Here is a 22,339-nt window from a genome sequence, read left to right as displayed (position 1 = left end):
TGAAAACCTATGGAAAGGAAACTATAATGATGCAGCTACTTTAGTTATTGGGTAGGGTCATTTAGGCAATCGTCTGGCGGTGTTATTTCAGCACTGTATGTCGGTTGGATTCAAGCACGGTGTGGTTTGTGTATTTGCCTTTTATAGGATGCTATTATTTAGGCACTATATTGTACCTCATAAGAAGGGCATCAATAGAAGGTAACGAGGCACCATCCAATACAAAGCTGTCCCAGGTGAATAGGGATTTTAGATTTTTATTCATTACTGTTCAGTTGACTCGTTCAGCCGACAGCTATTTTTCTAACTCCACCATAAACATGGACTCTTGGCTGAAGGAGACACCTCTGCAACTGCTAATCTTCTGCAGGAACAAAGGATTGGATATATTGGATTTCTTTTTCTACAGAAATCTGCCAGAGGGGAAAAGTCGGGAGACCACCACACACAGGCCTGATTCCACTGAAGTCAGCAGCATGGCCAGCTTTAGTCAGGGAGAGAAAACTTCCTAAGCAACCCTTCATAGCTCACCTTCCTGGGCTTTATTGGGGTAAACTGCATAAGGCAATATTCACACTGTGTGGATACGGTCAGGATTTAGGCACAGATTCTGCGCCTAAATCCTGACAGAATGCGCTCAGTCCGTCGCCTATGCATGTGAATAGGGTATTTTATGCCTCATTTACATGCTCTAGAAAAAAATCTGAATGGGATAATGTGGTGAGCTGCACGGATGTTACGATGGTACAAGTTATGAATTCTAGATTCCAGAAATGGAATAAATCCCTGGATTAACATCCTAAGTGCCAAATTTGGAGGGGGGGGGGGGGGTTCTGTAATGTAGGGCAATTGGCATCCACCTAATAGGGGTTTTTGCCTTCCTCTGGATCACGTTAGGATTATAGGTTGGACTTGATCGACCTGTGTCTTTTTTCAACTATGTAACAAAAACCACGGTATCTTCAATATTAAACGCTGCAGATTTATTGAATTACAATGAAGCTAATCCACACACAGGTCCACAGTAGAAAACAGTTTCAGCTGCAGATTTTTGCTCCGAAGTGTCTTAAAAATCCACAGTGCGTTTGCATAGTGCAAATCCTTACCACGTGAGCATACTCTTAGCCGAACACGACCGTGTTTTTGTGGCCGCAATTTATCCGCATTTTTGTGGATAAATTGCGGACCCATTCTTTCCTATGGTCCCATGCACACGACAGGGATTTACACGGACCGGTGCGAGGGCTGCAATCGTGGACTGCAAAAACTCAGGACAAGTCACACGGTCCGCAATTGCGGATTCACCCATATAGGTGAATTGTTGTGGAGCCGCGTGTCTGGATGACACGCGGATGCACAACAAGGTTTTTTTGCGGTCCCACAGCAAACTCGTGGATTTGCAGACCAATGCGATCGTGTGCATGAGGCCTAACAGTTTGAAACCCTTCCCTATTTAGGACAGATCTACAACTCTGCTCCTCTAGAGTCTCCTCGTTTATAAATATTAAACCAAAATCCTAAAAGTCCAGAAAAATCCCTGCTCTTATGATCTCCACTTCATTTACGTACAGACGTGTAAACGATATTGGCAGCTCGCTCTATAAACTGCAATTTAGTAAAGTTGAAGACTTTAGTGCTTCTTTAAGTTCCTTAAAATGCTTTTAAATTAGTGGCCTGGGTTCAGAGCCAGGAGCTTGCCCAGACTTATATTACAGCTTCCACGCAGGTTCCTCTCTCAGACTTTGATGAGGTCATAGCATTTCCCAGGAGAGCGAGCATGCTCCTACCTGTGCAAATAATCTCACAATCCGTAATAAAAAAACAAAAATAAAACAAAAAAAACACAAAACATTTACATGCGCACAAAATAAAAATATGCAGGAGGTATAATAGCTTAAGAGTACAGGGGTGTAGGACAAGGTTAGACCATTTACGAGGCCAGTTCAACCCATTTAGTGGCCCTCCTGTAAGAATTATAGATTATAAACAAACAAACAAACACAAATTTAGGGGCCGGTAGCCAATTTCTAGTAATATTGGTTTCCTGGCTCTTGAGATTTGTCCAGCCCTTTAATACATAAAGGAGTGTCATCTGAACGCCTTCTCAGAATAAAGAAGCCCCAAGGTTCAGCAGGTGTCGACAGTGGATACGCTGTGTGGCCACTCATTTCCCCTTGAGAAATGATGTATTAGATGCCACCAACGCAAATGAATAGACAACCACATGTTCGGGTTCACATTTAGTCCTCCAAATGAGAGCAAGGTTTGAGTCCTGACCGTCAGACCACACTCTTTCCCATCTATGATGTCGACATGCTATAATAAGGCACCCGAAAAGGGTTGGCAAATGAAAAATAAAAAAAACTTAATTTTAGGGCATCTTGAGGGTTTCCTAATACAAAGTTAGTCAGTGCACGTGCACCCTCTAATTGAGAGGCTAAAAGACTACAAGCACTGTATGTAATTTCAGGAGTCCGAGCCCTCCCTGTACTTAGCTCTCTTGCTCTCTTGGGCGATTATTGGGTTAAGGCTCCTTAATTTATATGGAACACACAATCTTTTAGTGTCACCTCATTGGTGGCTTTGGGGCTATTTAGTGGGTGCAGATACAACCAAAACGGTCCTCATTACTATAAAATTCTATGAATGCCCTAAAATTTAAGGCTTTGCCTGATGCAAGATACCCTTTGAAGATTCCCTCAAGTTGGACAAACCATCCATTGTTGAAGATGGACTTCTGTCTTCTCAACTTACCAAGCTCTTGCAGAGAGTCTACAGGCTGACAAATAGGCCGGTATTTCCGGTTTCCTATTTTTCTTCCTCATTCATTTTTTAGGTTTAATTCCCCAAGGGCCAAACTATAGAGAAGTATGCAGCTAAGACTAGGCCTCCACAGTGCCCCCCGCTTGATATAGCAGGACTATGTTAGACCTTGTAAGATTTTCTGCGATGGAACTCCCCCCAACCCTCTCCACCCGCAATGGAACAACTTGTAGTATGAGTAATCTCCACGGCAAGCTGGGTCACTGGATCCCTAGCCTAATGTGCCTGGTCCAACAAGATAAGAGCACCTCAGCTCCAGCATGGCAATTCTACCCCAGAGTGGGACAACCTTTGCCACGACTTCTCAGGTTGTCACAATGCATTATAAACCAGATGGTGTGACACAATGCTAAAGCATTGGGAAGAAAGTTCGTGCAAAGTCACCAGCTATGGAGGGTTTTCGGGAATGGCAAACTAGGCAACAGCCCACTCAAGTTCAGGCCCCCTAGGAGCAACCAGAATTTACCATTGAACAACTTCAATCTCCTAAAAGGAATGTAAAATAAAACTCTTCACTTCCTTAGACCTCCAGGGATGTTGAAACGGCTAGAAAAACTTCTAAAATGGTGAGATGAGGGTTCAGAGTTTCTCCAAGTGTGCCCAAAAATTTTAGTCAGATTTTAGTGACAATACCTTACTTTTTATTATAAACACACATTCTAAGATCCATATGTGACTGACAGATAATAGAACATCAATAGTCTTCTCATCACGGGAACGACTGCCCTCACATTACACTGCTGCTGCTTATCGTCAGCTACAGAACTTCCCACGCAGAATTCAAGGCATCTCCTTCACAAAGTGAGAAAATTATCAAGAATTTGAGGTACATGTGAACACTATTGTTCGCACCCAGTCACAAACACAAAGGGTTTTACCACCTCCAGGGGACTTTCAATAATTGTTCACATCTTTTTTTTATTTTATTTTTATAGTCACCAGATTTAGTTCTGTGCTAAGCAAATGAATGATAATATGAAAACCTGGCTTAAAAGTAAAAGGTGGTTGTACACCTTAGGCCTAGTTCAAAGAGGTTTTTGGCGCGTATTTTGACACGGAAACTGCGCCAGAATCTATGCCAAAAAACGGTCGAAATCGCCTCCCATTGATTTCAATGGGAGGCAGAGGCGTTTTTTCTCCCGAGTGGCTTTTGGGTGCTCGTGGGAAAATAAGCGGCATATTCCTTTCTAAACGCGGTTCTGTCTCTGACCTACCATGGAAATCAATGGGAGGCAGAAAAAAACTGCGGCGCTTGTTTGAGCTTTTTTTGCCGCTGTCATTGAATTAGCTTCAATGGTCGCGGGTGAGAAAACACCATGAGAGCCACAGCAAAAAAGCGCAGGCAGGCCAAAATCTGCCTGAAGGAATTTTGAGGCAGATTTTTTCTGTCTGCAAAAAAACTCCATGTGAACTAGGCCTTGGATAGCTAATTGTGAGCTCTCTATTCCTTCCGACCCCCCAAACACATGAATGCTTGGCTCAGTAATCGGGGGAGGGAAATAAGGTTTTAGGTAGCGGCTTCTCTCCCGTAAGAACTGGGCATGTTAATCTTACTTTCCCGCTACATCTGCCGTCACCCCCACACACATTAAATGGTTGGCCTGGTTCGGTTGGTCACCCCCACACACATTAAATGGTTGGCCGGGTTCGGTTGGTCACCCCCACACACACATTAAATGGTTGGCCTGGTTCGGTTGGTCACCCCCACACACACATTAAATGGTTGGCTTGGTTCGGTTGGTCAACCCCACACACATTAAATGGTTGGCCTGGTTCGGTTGACGTTCATCTATGGTGTATGGGTATCTTAAGTAAAGCAAAAATCACCAGTTAATTGTCGGTGAACATAATACGTGCCCAATAGACGTAGCCATTGGTCGACATGATAATATTACTACGGATGCAACGTCATTGCTGGCTAGTCAAACAAAACCAACTGATAACTGTAGGAAACCCCAAAAATGTATATAGAACCTACTCTGACGGGACACCCATACACTGTAAAAGGGGCTGTCCGGTTTGGATCCATCTAGTCTTCATTTCTCCCGCAGCGAGAACATGTAATGCATGGACGAGCCATGTACTCCAGAGGGAGAGTTACTATAAAGAGCTCCGGCTCCAAGCCCCCATTTCTTATATTCATATGGCCTAATAGAGCATTTTCAAGGCTGAGGACCCCTTTAATGGGACTGTAATGCTATAGTCATCGAAAGGGAACTCAGCTCAGATTAAAACTTCTGACACATACCTCAGGTATTCTCTACAGTATAGAAGAAAGGGGTTATCCATACGACTATAATTTTTTTAGGCCATAACAGATGACTATGGTAGAGACATGAAACACTGATGAAGAAAGCCATCAATACCGCACGTAGATTTTTAACAAGGTGGAAAACCTGTGTGATGGCCCATCCCTTCCTTCAAAAAAATTTAAGGAATAGACCACTAATGTTTCACAGAGACAATAGATAGAAGCAAATGATTCCCCAAACAGCATGGAAATTCCCCCCCAAAAAGGGTCTCCCTTAGTAAAGACTTAGATATGTTCATGGTGACAATGACATATCTCCACGGTCTTGTAGATGCCAGAATTGTTGCTGTGGTGTGACTGGACGACACAAAACCACACTTCCCTGCCCAGCGTCACAAGGGAGATGGTCAACAGCCCCCAGCAATGAAAGGAATTCTATGAAAATTCTATTTTTAAGATGGAGAAGTCCATCTACGCGAAAGAAAAGTGAAGAATTAACATTTGGGCATACGTATGAGCAGGCCAATCTTTACCCATTTGGATATCTTTTCGGTAGAATAAAATACAAAAAAAAGAGTTCCTTGAAGGTTACATCAGTTGGTGAACAGCTGGTGTCCTCCATAAGTTTGGCAATCATAGGGGATAACCAAATCTACAAAGGATTGTGTCTTTCCTGAGGACATCCAATCGTCATAGGGTGGCCACCTAGTTCTACATCTATCTGCACAACTATTGTCTAAAAGTTGCTCAAAACATTTAGTAGACCCGATCACAAGCCAATGTACTAAGCATATCTGAAGTTCCAACTTCCATATGTTATGAAGGGATATTTATTTTCTTAGTTAAGTTATCAGTTTAAAAATCAACAAAGTGGGCATCCAAAAAAACAACATAAAATGTAAAAAATTAGCCCGATGTTCTTACCTCGTTTGTGAAGCCAACCTTCTTTTACAATTGCTACTTCATTCATAATGACGGCAATGTAACTCAGTGAACAGCTCTCACCGAGATATTGATGAACACTAGCAGCACAGGTATGTTATATCTAAAAACAAGAAAATAAAATAAAAATTAAGTTAGAAAAACACAAAAATAGTAACAAAAAAAAACGAACATATGGGCTCACAAGGAACAGCATGCTGTATTAGCACTACAGAGGCCAAACGTTATGTCACAACAGTAAGAACCCCCAAGGCTAAAACGACGCCCACATATTTTTTTTATTTTAACAGGTAATGTTACTTCATTTTCTCCTTGAAAGTCATTTCTTAGATACAGGAAGTATTAGTTGTAATATATTAAATTTGCGAAACTGATTGAAGTTCTCTTCACCCGCATTTATGTTCAAACTTATTTAGTGTATCAATCCATGCAACTATGTGAGCAGGTTTCTATTCACTGATGACAAACAGATCTTGAAAAATGTGAGTAATTGAAACAGAGTATATTAGGAAACTTCAGAACTTTTCTTCATGCATTGAATAAGTTTTATCTACACGAAACTCCCATTGAAAGAGGTTTTCTGGGACACACACACACACACACACACACACACACACACACACACACACACACACTTAAAATAAAGCATAGGATAGTCTCAAAATGTAAAAAGAATATCTACAAAAATGCTCTAAAAGGAGATCTTGAAAAATGAAATGGTTTGGGGGTAAATGGACCTTAAAAGGATTGTATAGGATTAGAAAAACATGGCTGCTTTCTTCCACAAAAAGCACAACACCTCTTCATGGCTTGTCTCTGCTATTGTAGCTTAGGCCTCATGCACACAGCCGTGCCCGTAATCGTGGTCCGCGGTTACGGGCAAGGCCTGCGACAGCCACCCGCATTTTCAGCCCGTGCTCCCATACAAAAGATAGGACCGTTTTCTCTGACAACCTTTAAAGCTTGCTGTCCAATGGATCAGGAAAAAGCTCACAGAGGTTGTCAGAGAAAACGGATGACATCCATACGGGTAGGGGGGCATTGAGCCCCATACTCTTGTACCTGTTGGTCACTAACTGGAAAGGATCTCTAGACATAAAAATTGATGAACACTCTTTATTCATTATATACACACACACACACACACACACGCATGAACTGCTGTTAACCCCTTCAGGACCAAGCTCATTTTGGCCTTCAGGACCAGACCCATTTTTTCAAATCTGACATATTTCACTTTATGTGGTAATAACTCCGGAACGCTTTTACCTATCAAAGTGATTCTGAGATTGTTTTCTCGTGACACATTGGACTTTAGGATAGTGGAAAAATGTGGTCGATAAATTCAATATTTACCAGTGAAAAACACCAAAATTTGGTGAAAAATTGCAAAAATTTGCATTTTTCTAAATGTAAATGTATCTGCTTGTAAGACAGGCAGTTATACCACACAAAATTGTTGCTAATTAACATCCCCCATATGTCTACTTTAGATTGGCATCGTTTTTTGAACATCCTTTTATTTTTCTAGGACGTTACGAGGCTTAGAACTTTAGCAGCAATTTCTCACATTTTCAAGAAAATTTCAAAAGGCTATTTTTACAGGGGCCAGTTCAGTTGTGAAGCGGCTTTTAGGGCCTTATATATTAGAAACCGCCAAAAAGTCACCCCATTTTAAAATCTTCACCCCTCAAAGTATTCAAAACAGCATTTAGAAAGTTTCTTAACCCTTTAAACGTTTCACAGGAATTAAAGCAACGTAGAGGTGAAATTTTCAAATTTCATTTTTTTTTTGCAGAAATTCATTTTTATTCTATTTTTTTGTAACACAGAAGTTTTTACCAGAGAAATGCAACTCAATATTTATTGCCCAGATTCTGCAGTTTTTAGAAATATCCCACATGTGGCCCTAGTGTGGTAATGGACTGAAGCACCGGCCTCAGAAGCAAAGGAGCACCCAGTGGATTTTGGGCCTCCTTTTTATTAGAAAATATTTTAGGCTCCATGTCAGGTTTCAAGGGCTCTTTCGGTGCCAAAACAGTGGAAATCCACCAAAAGTGACCCCATTTTGGAAACTACACCCCTTAAGGAAATTATCTAGGGGTATAGTGAGCATTTTGACCCCGCAGGTTTTTTGCAGAAATTATTGGAAGTAGGCCGTGAAAATAAAAATCGTCATTCTTTCAAAGATTATGTAGGTTTAGCTAATTTTTTCTAATTTCCACGAGGACTAAAGGAGAAAAAGCACCACAACATTTGTAAAGCAATTTCTCCCGAGTAAAACAATACCCCACATGTGGTTATAAACGGATGTTTGGACACACGGCGGAGCTTAGAAGGGAAAGAGCGCCATTTGGCTTTTGGAGCTCAAATTTAGCAGGAATGGTTTGTGGAGGCCATGTCACATTTGCAAAGCCCCTGAGGTACCAAAACAGTGAAAACGCCAAAAAAGTGACTCCATTGAGAAAACTACACCCCTTGAGGAATCCATCTAGGGGTGTAGTGAGCATTTTGCCCCCACAGGTGTTTCATAGATTTTATTAGAATTGGGCAGTGAAAATAAAAAAAATCCTTTTTCTTCAATAAGACGTAGCTTTAGCTCCAAATTTTTAATTTTCTCAACAAATAAAGGAAAAAAAGAACCCCAACGCTTGTAAAGCAACTTCTCTGGAGTACGGCAATACCCCACACGTGGTCGTAAAATGCTGTTTGGGCACACGGCAGGGCTCAGAAGGGAAGGAGCGCCATTTGCTTTTGGTGTACAGATTTTGCTGCATTTGGTTTCTGGTCGCTATGTTGCATTTGCAAAGTCCCTGTGGGACCAAAACAGTGTATCCCCCCCAGAAGTGACGCCATTTTGGAAACAACACCCTCAAGGTATTCACCTAGGGGTGTAGTGAGCATGTTAACCCCACAGGTGTTTTGCAGAAATTCGTGTGCACACGATGTGGGAGAATGAAAATGGGAATTTTTCCTTAGATACGCCAATATGTGGTGCCCGGCTTGTGCCACCATAACAAGACAGCTCTCAATTATTATGCGGTGTTTCCCTGTTTTAGAAACACCCTACATGTGGCCCTAATCTTTTGCCTGGACATTTGACAGGGCTCAGGAGTGAAAGAGTACCATGTAAAATTGAGGCCTAATTTGGCGACTTATAAAGTATTGGTTCACAATTGCAGAGGCTTTGATGTGAAATAATAAAAGAAACCCCTGAGAAGTGACCCCATTTTGGAAACTGCACCCCTCAAGGCATTTATTAAGAGGTGTAGTGAGCATTTTCACCCCACGTGTCTTTTCCATAAATGATTGCGCTGCGGAGGGTACAAATTAAATAGTTTCCCTAGATATGCCAATTCAGTGTCAAATGTCATGCCCAGCTTGTGCCACTTTTTTTTTTATATACACCGTTCACCGTACGTTATAAACTACATGTTACCTTTATTCTGCGGGTCAGTACGATTCCGGCGATACCAAATTTATAGAACTTTTTTATAACTTTTTGCACAATAAAATTACTTTTGGAAAGAGAATGTATTTTTTCTGTCGCCAAGTTGTGAGAGCCATAACTTTTACATTTTTTCGTCGATGGAGCTGTGTGAGGGCTTGTTTTTTTTGCGAGACGAGGTATAGATTTTATCGGTACCATTTTTGGATACATGCGACTTTTTGATCACTTTTTATTTCAATTTTTGGAAGACAGTGACCAAAAAAACAGTAATTATGGCAGTGTTTTTGAGTTTTTTTTTACGGCGTTCACTGTGCGGAATAAATAACATAATATTTTTATAGTTCAGGTCGTTACGATCGTTGCGATACCAAATATGTATGGCTTTATTATTTTTTTCAATAATAAATGACTTATAAGGGAAAAAGGGCGATTGTGTTTTGTGTTATTATTTGAAACTTTTATTGTATGTTTTCCAACTTTTATTTTTACTTTTTTTACACTTTTTTTTACACTTTTCTTTAGTCCCACTAGGGGACTTGAATGTCCAACTATTTGTTTGATGTTCTAATACATTGCACTACCTATGTAGTGCAATGTATTGGAACTGTCAGTTGTTCACTGACAGCAAGCCGATTAGGCTCCGCCTCTGGGCGGGGCCTAATCAGCTTACGTAATGGCAGACAGGAGTCCATTGTTAGGGCTCCTGTTGCCATGGTAGCAGTCGCCAGCCTTGCCATCGCATGGCAAGGCTGCCGATTTTCTACAAACCTCTAGGATGCAGCGATCACAATGGATCGCTGCATCGAAGGGGTTAATGCCAGGAATCGGAGCTAGCTCCGGTTCCTGGCGATAGATCGGGGTGTCCGCTGTAACATACAGCGGACACCCACTGCTGATGACGCCGGCTCAGCTTCTGAGCCGGAAGCTGAGCCAGCGCCATCTTGCCGGAAGCCTCCTGGGCCCCGCCGACGACGGGGCATAGGAGGATTCCGTTACAGGCTGATCGGGAGGTAAGCATTAGCCCTCCGATCGCCTTTGCAGCCACCGGCAACCCAGCGATCACGTTGCTGGGGTGCCGGTGGCTATAAACTCCTCACATGCTGCGATCTCTATTGAACGCAGCATGTGAGGGGTTAATCGGTCGGATCGGAGGCTAGCTCCGGTCCTGGCCGATACCTTAGGGTGCCAGCTGTAACATACAGCTGTCACCCGGTGGTGATGTCGCTGGCTCAGCTCCTGAGCCAGCTTCATCTCCATGACGTATATTTACGTGAAAAGGCGGTAAGCCACCGATTTTAATGACGTATATATACGTGATCCGGCGGGAAGGGGTTAATGTCGTATCACCTCACGATACTGGACACAGGCTATGAATGAGCATCACAAATTCAGTCCACTTGCTACTTTTTATATATATTGTCTGTACATGCATGTTTTTTCTAAAGCAATTTTTTTTTTTAAGAGAAACAAGTAAAAGCTATATTTTATATACAAAAAACTCCGGATCTACCTTTTTCTTCTAAGCTTTATGGAGATGCGGATTTCATTTTCCAGCAGGACTTGGCACCTGCCCACACTGCCAAAACTACCAATACCTGGTGTAATAACCACAGTATCACTGCGCTTGATTGGCCAGCAAACTCGCCCGACCTAAACCCCATAGAGAATCTATAGGGTATCGTCAAGAGTAAGATGAGAGACCAGACCCAACAATGCAGACGAGCTGAGGGCCACTATCAAAGCAACCTGGGCTTCCATAACACCTCAGCAGTGCCACAGGCTGATCGCCTCCATCCCACGCCACATTGATAACACCTCAGCAGTGCCACAGGCTGATCGCCTCCATGCCACGCCGCATTTATAACACCTCAGCAGTGCCACAGGCTGATCACCTCCATGCCACGCCGCATGGATGCAGTAATTCATGCAAAAGGAGCCCCGAGCAAGTATTGAGGGCAGATACTGTACATGCTTTTCAGTAGGCCAACATTTCGGTATTAAAAATCATTTTTGAAATGGGGTTATATAATATTCTAATTTTCAGAGATACAAAATTTGGGGTTTTCATTAACTTACCATAATCATCAACATGAACAGAAAAAAAATGTTGGAAATAGATCACTGTGTGTAATGAAGCTATAGAATATGAGTTTCACTTTTTGAATTGAATTACTGAAATTAACTTTTTGAAGATATTCTAATTCACCGAGAAGGACTTGTATATAAAAATTCAACCCCCCCCCCCTTTCCCTAGATCACATAAAATAAACAAAAGTAAAGCAAACACATTAGGTATCCTCACATTTGAAAATGGCTGAACTATAAAAATATTTATCCAAAACGATGAACACCATAGTGGGGAAAAAAAGATCAAAACGGCCAAATCACTGGGGTTTTTTTGCCACTTCAACCCCCTAAAATTTTTTTATAAAAAGTGATCGAAATGCCCGACATTCCAGAAAATTGTATTAAGGCAACATGCACACGACCGTAGATTTTGTTCATAATTACGGACCCATTCATTTCTATGGCCGACGGACTCCTGTCATTGCCGTAGAAACCTCCTGTAAAAAAAAAAATAGGACACGTCCTATTTTTTTTTTATTTTACAGACTGCTCCCATACATTATAATGGGAGGACTGTCTGCAGCCGTACGCGGTCGGCCGTGCCCATAAACATACACGTTTGTTTTCATGGGGCCTAATAAAAACGACATCTTTCCCCATACAAAATGACGCCTTACACAGCTCTGTACACCGAAATATAAACAGTTACGGGGGGAGGGGGGGGGGTCACAACATGGCGATGCCACAAAAGTTGTTTCTTGCAAACTTATATTTTTTCTATATATATATATTTTTTAAAAAGGTACTAAAACATTAGAACAACTATATAAATTTGGTATCACCGTGATTGTACGGACCCGCAGAACAAAGGTAACGTGTCAGTTTCACTGTACAGTAAACACCGTAAACCCAAAATCCGTAAGGATATGGGAAAAAAAAAACAGCAGTTCTGCCATTTCCAATACCATTAGAAAGAACAATTTGTACCGTAAAAATTAATATGACGGTCAACGAAAAAAAAAAATCAAGCAAGGTTGGACTTCTGCTGCATGTTAGGATGGTATATGGGAAAAATGTGGACACTACATCCAATTGAGGCCAAGTTATTGTTATGTCCAATGGGTGCAATGGTGCTGCAAAACGTTGCAATGGACTCCAACATCATCGTGACCCACTACGTCGCCAGCTGCTGTTGTTGGAGCTAAAATTGTATAGATCAGTCAATATATGGTCCCCTCTAGACATTACCATTGTAACTCGGGTCTATACATGACATCAATGGAGTAAGAATTAGGGATCAGCAGGTGGACAGAGTTTGAGAGCTGTAGCTATAAATGGGTTGTAAAGAATTAGTAAAACATGGCTGCTTTCTTCCAGGAACAGCGCTACCCCTGTTCATGGGTTGTGTCTGGTATTGACGCTCAGCTCCAATGAAGTAAATGGGGTTGAGCTGCAATACCACACATAACCTGTGGACAGGTGTGGCACTGTTTTTGGAAAAAAGCAGCCGTGTTTTCCTAATCCTTGACAACCCCTTTAAGGGGAATCCAGACAACTAGTTTTTTTGGAACAGGTATGGCTGCCTACATGGGTTCCAAACAGACGGACATTAGTATAAAAGTAGAACATTCTTTAGTAAAGCATGGCTGTACCTCAATATTAATTTTTTGCATTTTCTGACAACTCCATTAGAAGTAAAATCACAATGGCCGCCCACCACTTCTACTGGTAAACGTTTGCATGAATACTGAATAAATGGCAAACTTGTGTACAGTAAATACTTGATCAACGACGTGGTCTTCAGAGTAAAAAAAGTTTAAAAAAAAAAAAATTGCCCTATAAACATTATTATATTTTTACTAGAAGACTCAAGAGCTTCCTCAGTAAATACTAGAAAATCATACCGCCGTTGTGTGCCTCAATATCCCGGGTGCATGGTATGTGCCCATCTTGCTGCTGGTGAACGCCATTGAGCATTGTTGCTTAATCTGGTGTCCACCAACTCTTAACCTTGTTAATCTGTGCTCATAAAAGCCTAACAAAGCAATATAACAGATATGGGGGGGGGGTGGATGGGGGCTACTATAAACAAATTATATAGAATGTATATGGTCCTTGCCAGACAGTCCCTAAAAGTCTGGTCTCCAAGGAATATGGACAACTTGGAGTTTACCTGCCCAATCTTTAGATAAACCTCAGCCGAACCCCTCGACTATCTAATGTGTATGGGGGATTCCTGACTCTTCCATAATAGCAGGTGTCAAGGGGAATGGGAGTAAGGATCGGCATTTTGGATTTCCAAAGGCCCCATTCTTTCTACCTGCAGGAGATAAGTTACTGTTAGAGGGGTCTCACGGAGGCTTATTTCTCTCCCCCCATTAAAAATTTTAAAAAAACTTGCAGATCTTGGACGTTTATGGTGGACTCAGGAAGAATAGCTGTCGGCCGAATACTCACCCTAGACCGGTCCTTTGCAAGACGGCTAAGGCCAGATGTGGCAGTTTATTTCTGACGTGGATTTTACAGCAAATCTGCTATCAATCCACGGCAAAATCTGCATGTGTTACTTGCAGATTTTGCTGTGGATTTAGCCCTATATATGGCAAAGGCTGAAAACTTGCGGCTTTTCCGCTCAAGAATGAGTAAGCTGCGGATTTAAAAACCTACTGAATGCTCCGATTTCTGTGCCGATTTTTTCAAACCTCACCCTCTTGTATTGTACTATAAACCATAAATCCGCAACAAATCCACCGCGCCTGAACTTAACCCTAAATTCCAACGAGATGTAAACAAGGCCAGATAGCCATCAAAAGCTCATCAACCTCCGCTCAACTGAAAATACACGCAAGGTTGGCCAACGAGAATGTATATTTTATGCAGATATCTAATGTCTATGCACACAACCATATTAAAACTATGGGCATATACTGTACCACCGTAATCCCTCTGATTTATTACAGAGTTTTCAAAACAGAAATCAAAAAAAGAGAAAAAAAAAAAAAGCCCTATTACGGCTTGCTTCTAGCGGAGGCTACCCCAATAATAGGATGCCGTAAGTAGGCACCATAAGTTGGCACACGGAGTGCCCAAGGCTCTGTAATATGGAATCGTAGAGACTGTGTGTGCCATCATACAGGCTCCAAGTACTATGGTGTCATTTCATTAAATATATGGCACGTCATAGAAAGATGGCAGAAGATTCGATCTTTATGGTCTGTATTGTGCCCCTTTGGCTCCCATTAGCATTTGTGTGGGCTCTATAATTTTCCACATAATTTGTACACCGCTCTCCTAGGAAAACCGACAAAGTTGAATGGTAGCTAAAGGGGCACATCACTATCTTTGTCTAGAGCTTAGTCGGAGTCTGAGCAACAAGTCAGAAAAAAGTCAGACGTTTTCTGTAATGACAAATACCTTTTAAGAGCATCCGTCCAAAACTTAAGAGGCTGTGCCCACTCCTGCCCATCACTACCCTCACATTTAAGATGTACTTACGACGCACAACAGCCTTGCTCGAACACTGAGACAAGCACCCACAAATTAACCCAGTCTATGCCCCGAACAATAGAACAGCTATAAATGACTGATAGGCGCGGGTGCCACCCCTGAATTCTGTGGGAAAACCGGTGAATTAGTGAACTGGGGTTACGGGACCCTCATTCTCCCAATAGGCGAGGGTCCACCGGTGGGACCTGCACTGATCAGCCATTTATTTCGGTGGATATTCCATAAATGTTTAAGATGGGAAAAACACTTTAAGAACTTTTAAATGCGACTAGAGCTGGCAAACAAAGTTCTCCTAGCAGTAAAAGAAAGCCACGTGGTCAACAGAGATAGGAAACAATCAACAAGCCGGTCCACAGAAGACCTCTAATAGATTAGCTGAGCTTCTATAATGCAGAGGGACAGTTCCTTTTTCCTATATTAGATTACTATACAGTGAAAGTCATTAGAACCAGCACTGGGGAGACAATCAACAGGCAAGGAATGCTGGGAGATTTCAGCTCTGAAGCCGGCAGAATTGTAAATGCTGCTCTGGAGTATAATAATGTTAATTTTTTTATGTAGGTGATCAATGATTGTTTGATACTGTATGTTAGACCTTCATATATAAAATGAACAGGCATATATGGCCACCTTTTGTCTGGAAGGAGGGACTGGGCACACTCGATCTCAGGATCGGATGAGCCCTCATAATAAGCAATGGGATCAGTTTTCAATGAAAGCAAATGGTTGAGGGCCATACATACTGGACATTGCTCTTGGCTTTGGCTAAGGGAAGCCTCTTGCTCTATCGCCCCTCCAGTGTTTGACACGTATGGCATAAAATGGGTTGTGACCCCCCCCCCCCCCCACTGGCACGATAACTCACACAAGACCTGTGATGTGGCTTTAATTTCCAAATGCAATGCATTTTCTTACAGTGAAAGTTGAGTCACATGAAGGACGTGATGTCACATTTTGTGGCCGAGGGCCATATTAGTCTACAATGGGAACCACGAACCCCTGTACTTTATATCATAAGGACAGCAGAATCCATAGGGCAGCCTTGCCGCTATATAAAAACAGGTGGACACGTCAAAACACACTAACATTTCTTACATAAGGTGATCTTCATACCACATGCATAACCTTCAATTATAGATTAATTATTCTGTGCTGTTATAGATACCACAGGGGTTGTCATCCAGCTTTCCTAGAGTCCTGAAAGGCCAATCTACAGTTATGGCGCAATATGTGAAAGAGGGTGCATTACAGTATAACTTGTCAGATTGCAGGAGCCTTGGAAAGCTGGGTGACTAATCCTGTTGGTGCCAAATTGGTTGCCACCCAGCTTTCTCAGGAGATATCCAAGTAATGGTGATGATGTCCAGTTTTACAACCCATATCTATCCTGAAAGCCCCAGGAGATGAGAATAATGTCATGTACCAGTGCTGGGAACCCCACTATAAAACCTCATTTCAGGTGTAGCATTACACGCCTCCTATTAAAATCAATGGGCCGTCCAAGCCGCGTCCGCCACAAAGAGACGTTTCTTGGCTAGTTGGGGGGTGGCCTGAAGATGGGGATCCCATTCTACTACACCCGAATAGGTCATATCAAAAAGTAGTTGTCTAAGACAGATAACCCCTCTAGATTTTTAAGTCTTATAACCAGTATGGCCAAGAAAATTATATACGTCTTCGGACTAAGGGAACAGATTTCCGTAGGTCAGAATAGAGACGCCACAATTCGGATTAATATTTATAGTTTATAGTCAAATTCGTATTATTTTTCGCCCCTTCCACGGACGAATTTAGAACATATAAGTACATAGGTATAAGCACAGGGCGTGCCGTTGCCTGAAGCTACAAACCTGCACATCCTTGTAATCACCGCACTCAAATTGCAGGTTTATACAGCAGATTGGACAGCAGGCACAGGGTCCTGCCAGTCAGAAGCTTTCACCTGATCAGCGGTGCGACTAGAAAACTTGGCGCCGCTGATCGGAGAAGAGCCGCTAACCTAACCGACCGTGACCTCCAGTTTCAGCACCGGCCACACGTTCTTTACACAGGGACTTAGGAAGCGGCGAATAGAACCCCTGCAGTCTGGAACGGCGAGGCAGTGTAGCGGGGACCCGATCCTCATGACAAGTGTATTTTAAGATGATTGACATTATTAATCACCAGTGAGCGTAATAACAGAGAATCTTCTCTCCATTATTAGGGCTGTAAATCCCAACCCAACCGCGGGTCTAATAACCTGAACTAAACGCATCATAAGGATCTAGGATTCCTTTAGTTTAGGTCATTAGACCTGCGTTCGTGCTGAGATTTGTCGCTGTAATTTGGGCTACGATGCAGTGAGTTCAAGTCATTAGACCGGCAGTCAAGCCCAGGACTTGCGCTTGTGTGAAACCGGCCCATAACATAGGCCACATATACAGAAAGCGGATCAGACCGGTTCATATTCTAGGCCGTAATGGGATTGGTTGCTGTGGGCAACAGTGCTGTGTGTTATACAAGAGGCCAATAGTGTTGTAACCATGGATTATAGGGGACATGATCAGCTGTTGTGGAACTACAACCATCAGCATGCCCTTTAGAGATCATTGGATTATTGTCTAGGACGGTAGTCTGCAACTATCTGTATACTCCGTAACATACGGGTGAAGATTCATCACTACATTAGCCCTTGTTCACATCTGCGTTCTTGAGTTCTGTTATTCTGCTCCGTCATAGAAGCAAAACAATGAAATTAACGGAGTGCCGGATCCGTCACACAACGGACACAAACGGCGCAATACGGACCTCAGACTCAATGTGGGTTCTGTCGACGTGTCTTGTCATTTTGATGGAAAAAAATAGTGTGTAATTTTTCCCAGCGAATATGATCAAGTCTGCGACTAAGGGTCCTTTCACATGTGCATCAGCGTTTCCATTGTTCTGCTCCGTCTGAGGAAAATACCATAAGCGCCGATACCATTGAATGACCGACACCATTGGCGCCGGACGGAACCCAATGACTTCAATGGGTTCCGTCTGGTTCCAGTAATGGTGTGCATAGTTTTACCAGAAACAATAGTGCTCAGCGCTGCGGGACGCGATGTCACGCATCCCCCATAGTTGAGAGTCTATGGAGTGATGCGTGTAAAGATAGGACATGTCCAATTATCCCACGGACCCTTCACATGGTCCGTTGAAACAATGGCTGTGTGAACGGCCACATTGAATAATATAGGTCCGTGGGACAGCCGCTGTTTCAACGGCTGTCCCGTGGACGTTTAACACGTTCGTGTGAATCAGAACATAAAAAAAAAAAAAAAAAAAAAGAAGAAGGAGTAGGTAAATCAGTCAAAGAAATCCGCAAATAGTGATTATTTTTCAGCGATTTTTGCTGCAGTTTTACCTGTGGAGTTAGCGTGAAGCACCGATTATAGCAAACGTGTGCAACTGCAGATTTTATGTGGGTTTTTTTACTGCAATTCCGCTGTTGAGTCGCTATACAAACTACAACTCAACTATGATTTTTAGTACGGAATTTCTGCTCCCCATTAAAGTCTATGGGCCAAACATGCAGCATCTCCGCACGGAATACGCAGCATAAGTGGACATGCTGCGGATTTTAAAGTCGCACCGCAGAACACATCCCATGAATTTTCTGCATTTTTTTTTTTTTCCGCAGCGGGGCTGAGATTTGCAAAATCGTAATCACTTTGCTGCTACTGTAAATGCTGCGGAATTTCCGCACCGAATTCCGTTGTGTAAATTCCGCAGCGTTTTTCCAGTCTGTGAAGGTTCTCATCCACCATGACAACGCCGTAGGTTAAAACAATAAACCACTGACAAGTGGCAGATCGATCCTTGGTGGAGGGCCAGCTTTACCATAACTGCTGTAATGAGAAAAATTGTTCAAATTGAAGGTTTTATAGGATTTATTATGTATAGCACAAGTAGGGTATATAGTAATATGTACATTTGACATCCCTATGCCAAGGACCCCCCACCCAACTCAAATAAACTACGACAAAGTGCCCACAATGCTATGATCACACACTTTGCTGCACTCATGAAAATCACAGAACAATGGCAGCACAAGTACCCCATAGAGACGTGTCATGTACCCCCTACCCTAGGTTACTGTACCAACCTAAGGTATATACTGTAGTCCAGGGGTCTCCAACCTGTGGCTTTCCAGGAGCATCAAAATTACAACTCCCAGCTGCAGTCCATCAAAGCATGCTGGGAGTTGTAGGCACCTGGAGGACCACAGGTTGGAGAACACTGCTCTAACCGAAAAGAAAAATAAATGAAATAAATAAAATATAGCATGGTTAGGCCTTGTTAAAAAAAATAAAATAAATCACGACGTGTAAACGCGTAAAAAACGCTAGTGTTTTTTGCAAAGTGCTTTTTTAAGTACAAGCGTTTGACGCGTTTTTGCCTTTTTTTTGGGCACGTAATTAGACTTATTCACACAAACGTGAGCGTTTTTTGCGCATTGAAGTTCCGTGTGTCATCAGTGTTTGCTGCGTGATTTTCACGCATATGCCATCCTTATGACACACGGTTTTGATGTTTAGAAAAAGAAATGAAGGAAGTGCTTTTATTTTTTCCTTCATGTCTTTGTCTACTGTTGCACGAATCACGCGCTTCACACGGAAGTGTTTCCGTGTGCCGTGCGCGATTTTCACGTACCCATTGACTTCAATGGGTGCATGATGGGCGAAAAACAGCCAAGTATAGGACAGGTCATGAGTTTTACGCAGCGGACATACGCTGCGTGAAAATCACGGACTGTCTGAACGGCCCCATTGACTAACATAGGTCCGTGCGACGCGCCTGATTTTCACGCGCGTATCACGGACGTAATAAACGTTCGTGTGAATAAGGCCTAAGGGGCGTTTTCGGAGCATTTTGCATGCCAAGGATTGACCTGACAAGCATAAAAAAAAAAACTGTCGTGTGCCCTACAATACGTTTTCCCATTGATGTCAACGGGAAGCTTAAAGCCTGCGTTTTTAGATGCATTTCTCGGTGCGTAGAACGTGGCAAAAACGAGTCAAATACACGCCATGTGAACAAAGCCTTGTTATATCATTGTGTTTTGACAAGTTACGTCAAAACACGTCCACAACTTCACTATGACGTGTCAGACTGGCGCATAATAACTACTGCAATAACGTATAACCATCCCAACTAAAACACGAAACAAATGGCCATTAAAAAATAAAGATAGACAACCATCACATCTACTACTGTACATCAGGGTCTGCAGGCATCGTTAGGGTTAAACATGGTTGCTATGGTACGGTGCCAACCTCCAACCACACACCACCAGATATACATGTATTTCCTAGGTAAACATTTGCTCTCGTTCTCTTCCTAGTCTCCCGTATTCCTAGAAGGCCGGGTACCAGGAGCAAATGATCATGCTCCACATAGCAGGCTGGTGGCAGAGGGCAGAGTGGGATGTGGCATGGTAAAGCAGCCCAGCCATACATATTACAGTATGTACGCAGGAAGTGGGCATTATTGGGAGGGGTGCATTCAACTGATAGCATTAAACTGGCTGCAAAAAAAGGTTTAGAAGGTGGAAAATATAAATGATGCACTGCCAGAACAATGGATACAATGTAGACAAGGCATCAGAACTGTGCAAGATGTGGATTTATTTACACACAATGTATCAGAACTAGAAACAAAACACAGGATTCTATTTATTTATATTTACAATATATGTATCAAAATAAGACAAGACTGCAAAACAACCAGCCACAGCCCTGCCCTGGAAATAAACAGCAAAACCAAGGAGTAAATACAGGATCCTGCATCACATCCAGCAAAATCATCAGTTACAATGTATCCAATGTGTCTATGCAGTGACAGGGAGCAAATATACAATGTGAATGTATGAAACTGTCTATGTACCAGCAATCTGTACCCTACAGGGGGGGTGGGGCACTAGACAGATGGGGGTATTTACAGAAGATGGGCATGGTTAGAGGGTCTTAAAGCAAGGCCCTGATGCTACTATAGGGTGTGTGCATGCATCATAAAGGATATACAAGGGAGGGCAGTTGACTTACATCGATGCAAGAGGTATATAGGAGCTGTGCCTGCAGGAGAAGGAGAGCCACAGGGCCTAGTGGTGGATTGCAGCCAGCTGAAGCCTCACCATCACCGAGGGGAGCATGAGAGGGAAGGGAGAGGAAAGAAGGAAGGAGGGGGGAGGAGAGGAGAGAGAGCAGACAGAGAGAGGGGGAGAGGGTGGGAGGAGGAGGAAGAGGGGAAGGATAGGGCTGTTGCTGCTGGTTGTAATGTTGCTGCTGCAGATTCAGCCCATTGATTGTATGGAGGGATGGGAGGATCTGCTGCTTTTTGCTGTCACCTTGCTGGGTGCAGGATCAGCTGTGCTGTCTTCAGCCCTGGATCATCCTTGGTGCAGAGGATCAGCTGCCACCCTAGTCTTGCTGGTTGGTTGGTGCTTGTCTTTCTCTTCCTCCCTTTGCACAGAGTGATCCTCCTTCTCTTCCTTTCTCCAGCCTCTATGTGTCTCCCTCTGTGCCTCTTACACTCTCTGCCTCTAGATGACCACTGGGTCCTACCGCCTGCAGCTAGCTCTCTGCTAGGAAATCCATCACAGCCCTACAAGGGAGGAGTCTGGTTTGTATCTGTGCCTACCCAGCAGACAGGTGAGCTTTAACCTCTGAGCTGCTGGAAGAGAACACACGGCCATAGGAGGCTTCTAGTATTGCAGTTACATTTATTTCCAAATAGCTATTTGCAAAATGCATGGATTTATACATTTATATGGAGGTGAATACAAATGCAAGGATGGTGGAACGATTGAATTACGTTGGAAGTAAAATTGTAGCCATGAATATAGGTAGAGATGTAGTTATTGTCATTATACCGGTCACCTAACTACTGGTCATAATGAAAATCAGGGATATAGCCAGGAAGGGGCTGGTAGGGCATGTGCCCTGGGTGCCAACAAGCCACTCCGCCTTGGCCAGGGTATATATAGACACAGGGCTTGGGCAGCTAACTTAAAGGGGTTGTCCAGGATTAGAAAAACATGGCTGCACCCTCTTTGAACTGTTAATGATATTTATATGTAGCCCTTCCCCACCCTACCGTGTTAAAATCATATAGAGAATAAAAAATATATATAGAAAACATGCCTGCTCTCTTCAAAAAAACAGTGCCACGCCTGTCAACAGGTTGAGTGTGGTATTGCATCTCAGACCCATTCTGAACAAGCAGAGCTGTATTTTTTTAATCTTCACCCCGGGTATAGGAAAGCCTAGCCACACTGG

The 22,339-nt window shown here is 42.8% G+C and overlaps 1 protein-coding gene across 5 annotated transcripts in view; it reads right to left on the bottom strand.

Moving 5' to 3' along the window:
* The window catches only part of AKT1 (AKT serine/threonine kinase 1), a 97,291-nt gene extending 75,646 nt beyond the window's left edge, over positions 1-21,645 (bottom strand). For 2 of the 5 annotated variants that reach the window (XM_075843824.1, XM_075843825.1), the window contains exon 1: positions 5,999-6,093. Coding sequence is in view for 2 of the 5 variants with exons in the window: in XM_075843822.1 (XP_075699937.1) it covers positions 5,999-6,044 (46 nt within the window). In the remaining 3 variants the exon portion in view is untranslated. Of the gene's footprint in view, positions 1-5,998; positions 6,120-21,106 lie in introns of those variants that run through there. The other 3 variants (XM_075843822.1, XM_075843823.1, XM_075843827.1) reach the window with 3 other exon arrangements.
* Between the last annotated feature and the right edge of the window lie 694 nt (positions 21,646-22,339).

Source organism: Rhinoderma darwinii, chromosome 12 (assembly GCF_050947455.1).
Source record: "Rhinoderma darwinii isolate aRhiDar2 chromosome 12, aRhiDar2.hap1, whole genome shotgun sequence".
In the NCBI taxonomy this organism is placed as follows: domain Eukaryota; kingdom Metazoa; phylum Chordata; class Amphibia; order Anura; family Rhinodermatidae; genus Rhinoderma; species Rhinoderma darwinii.
This window is presented reverse-complemented; position numbering and strand designations above follow the sequence as displayed.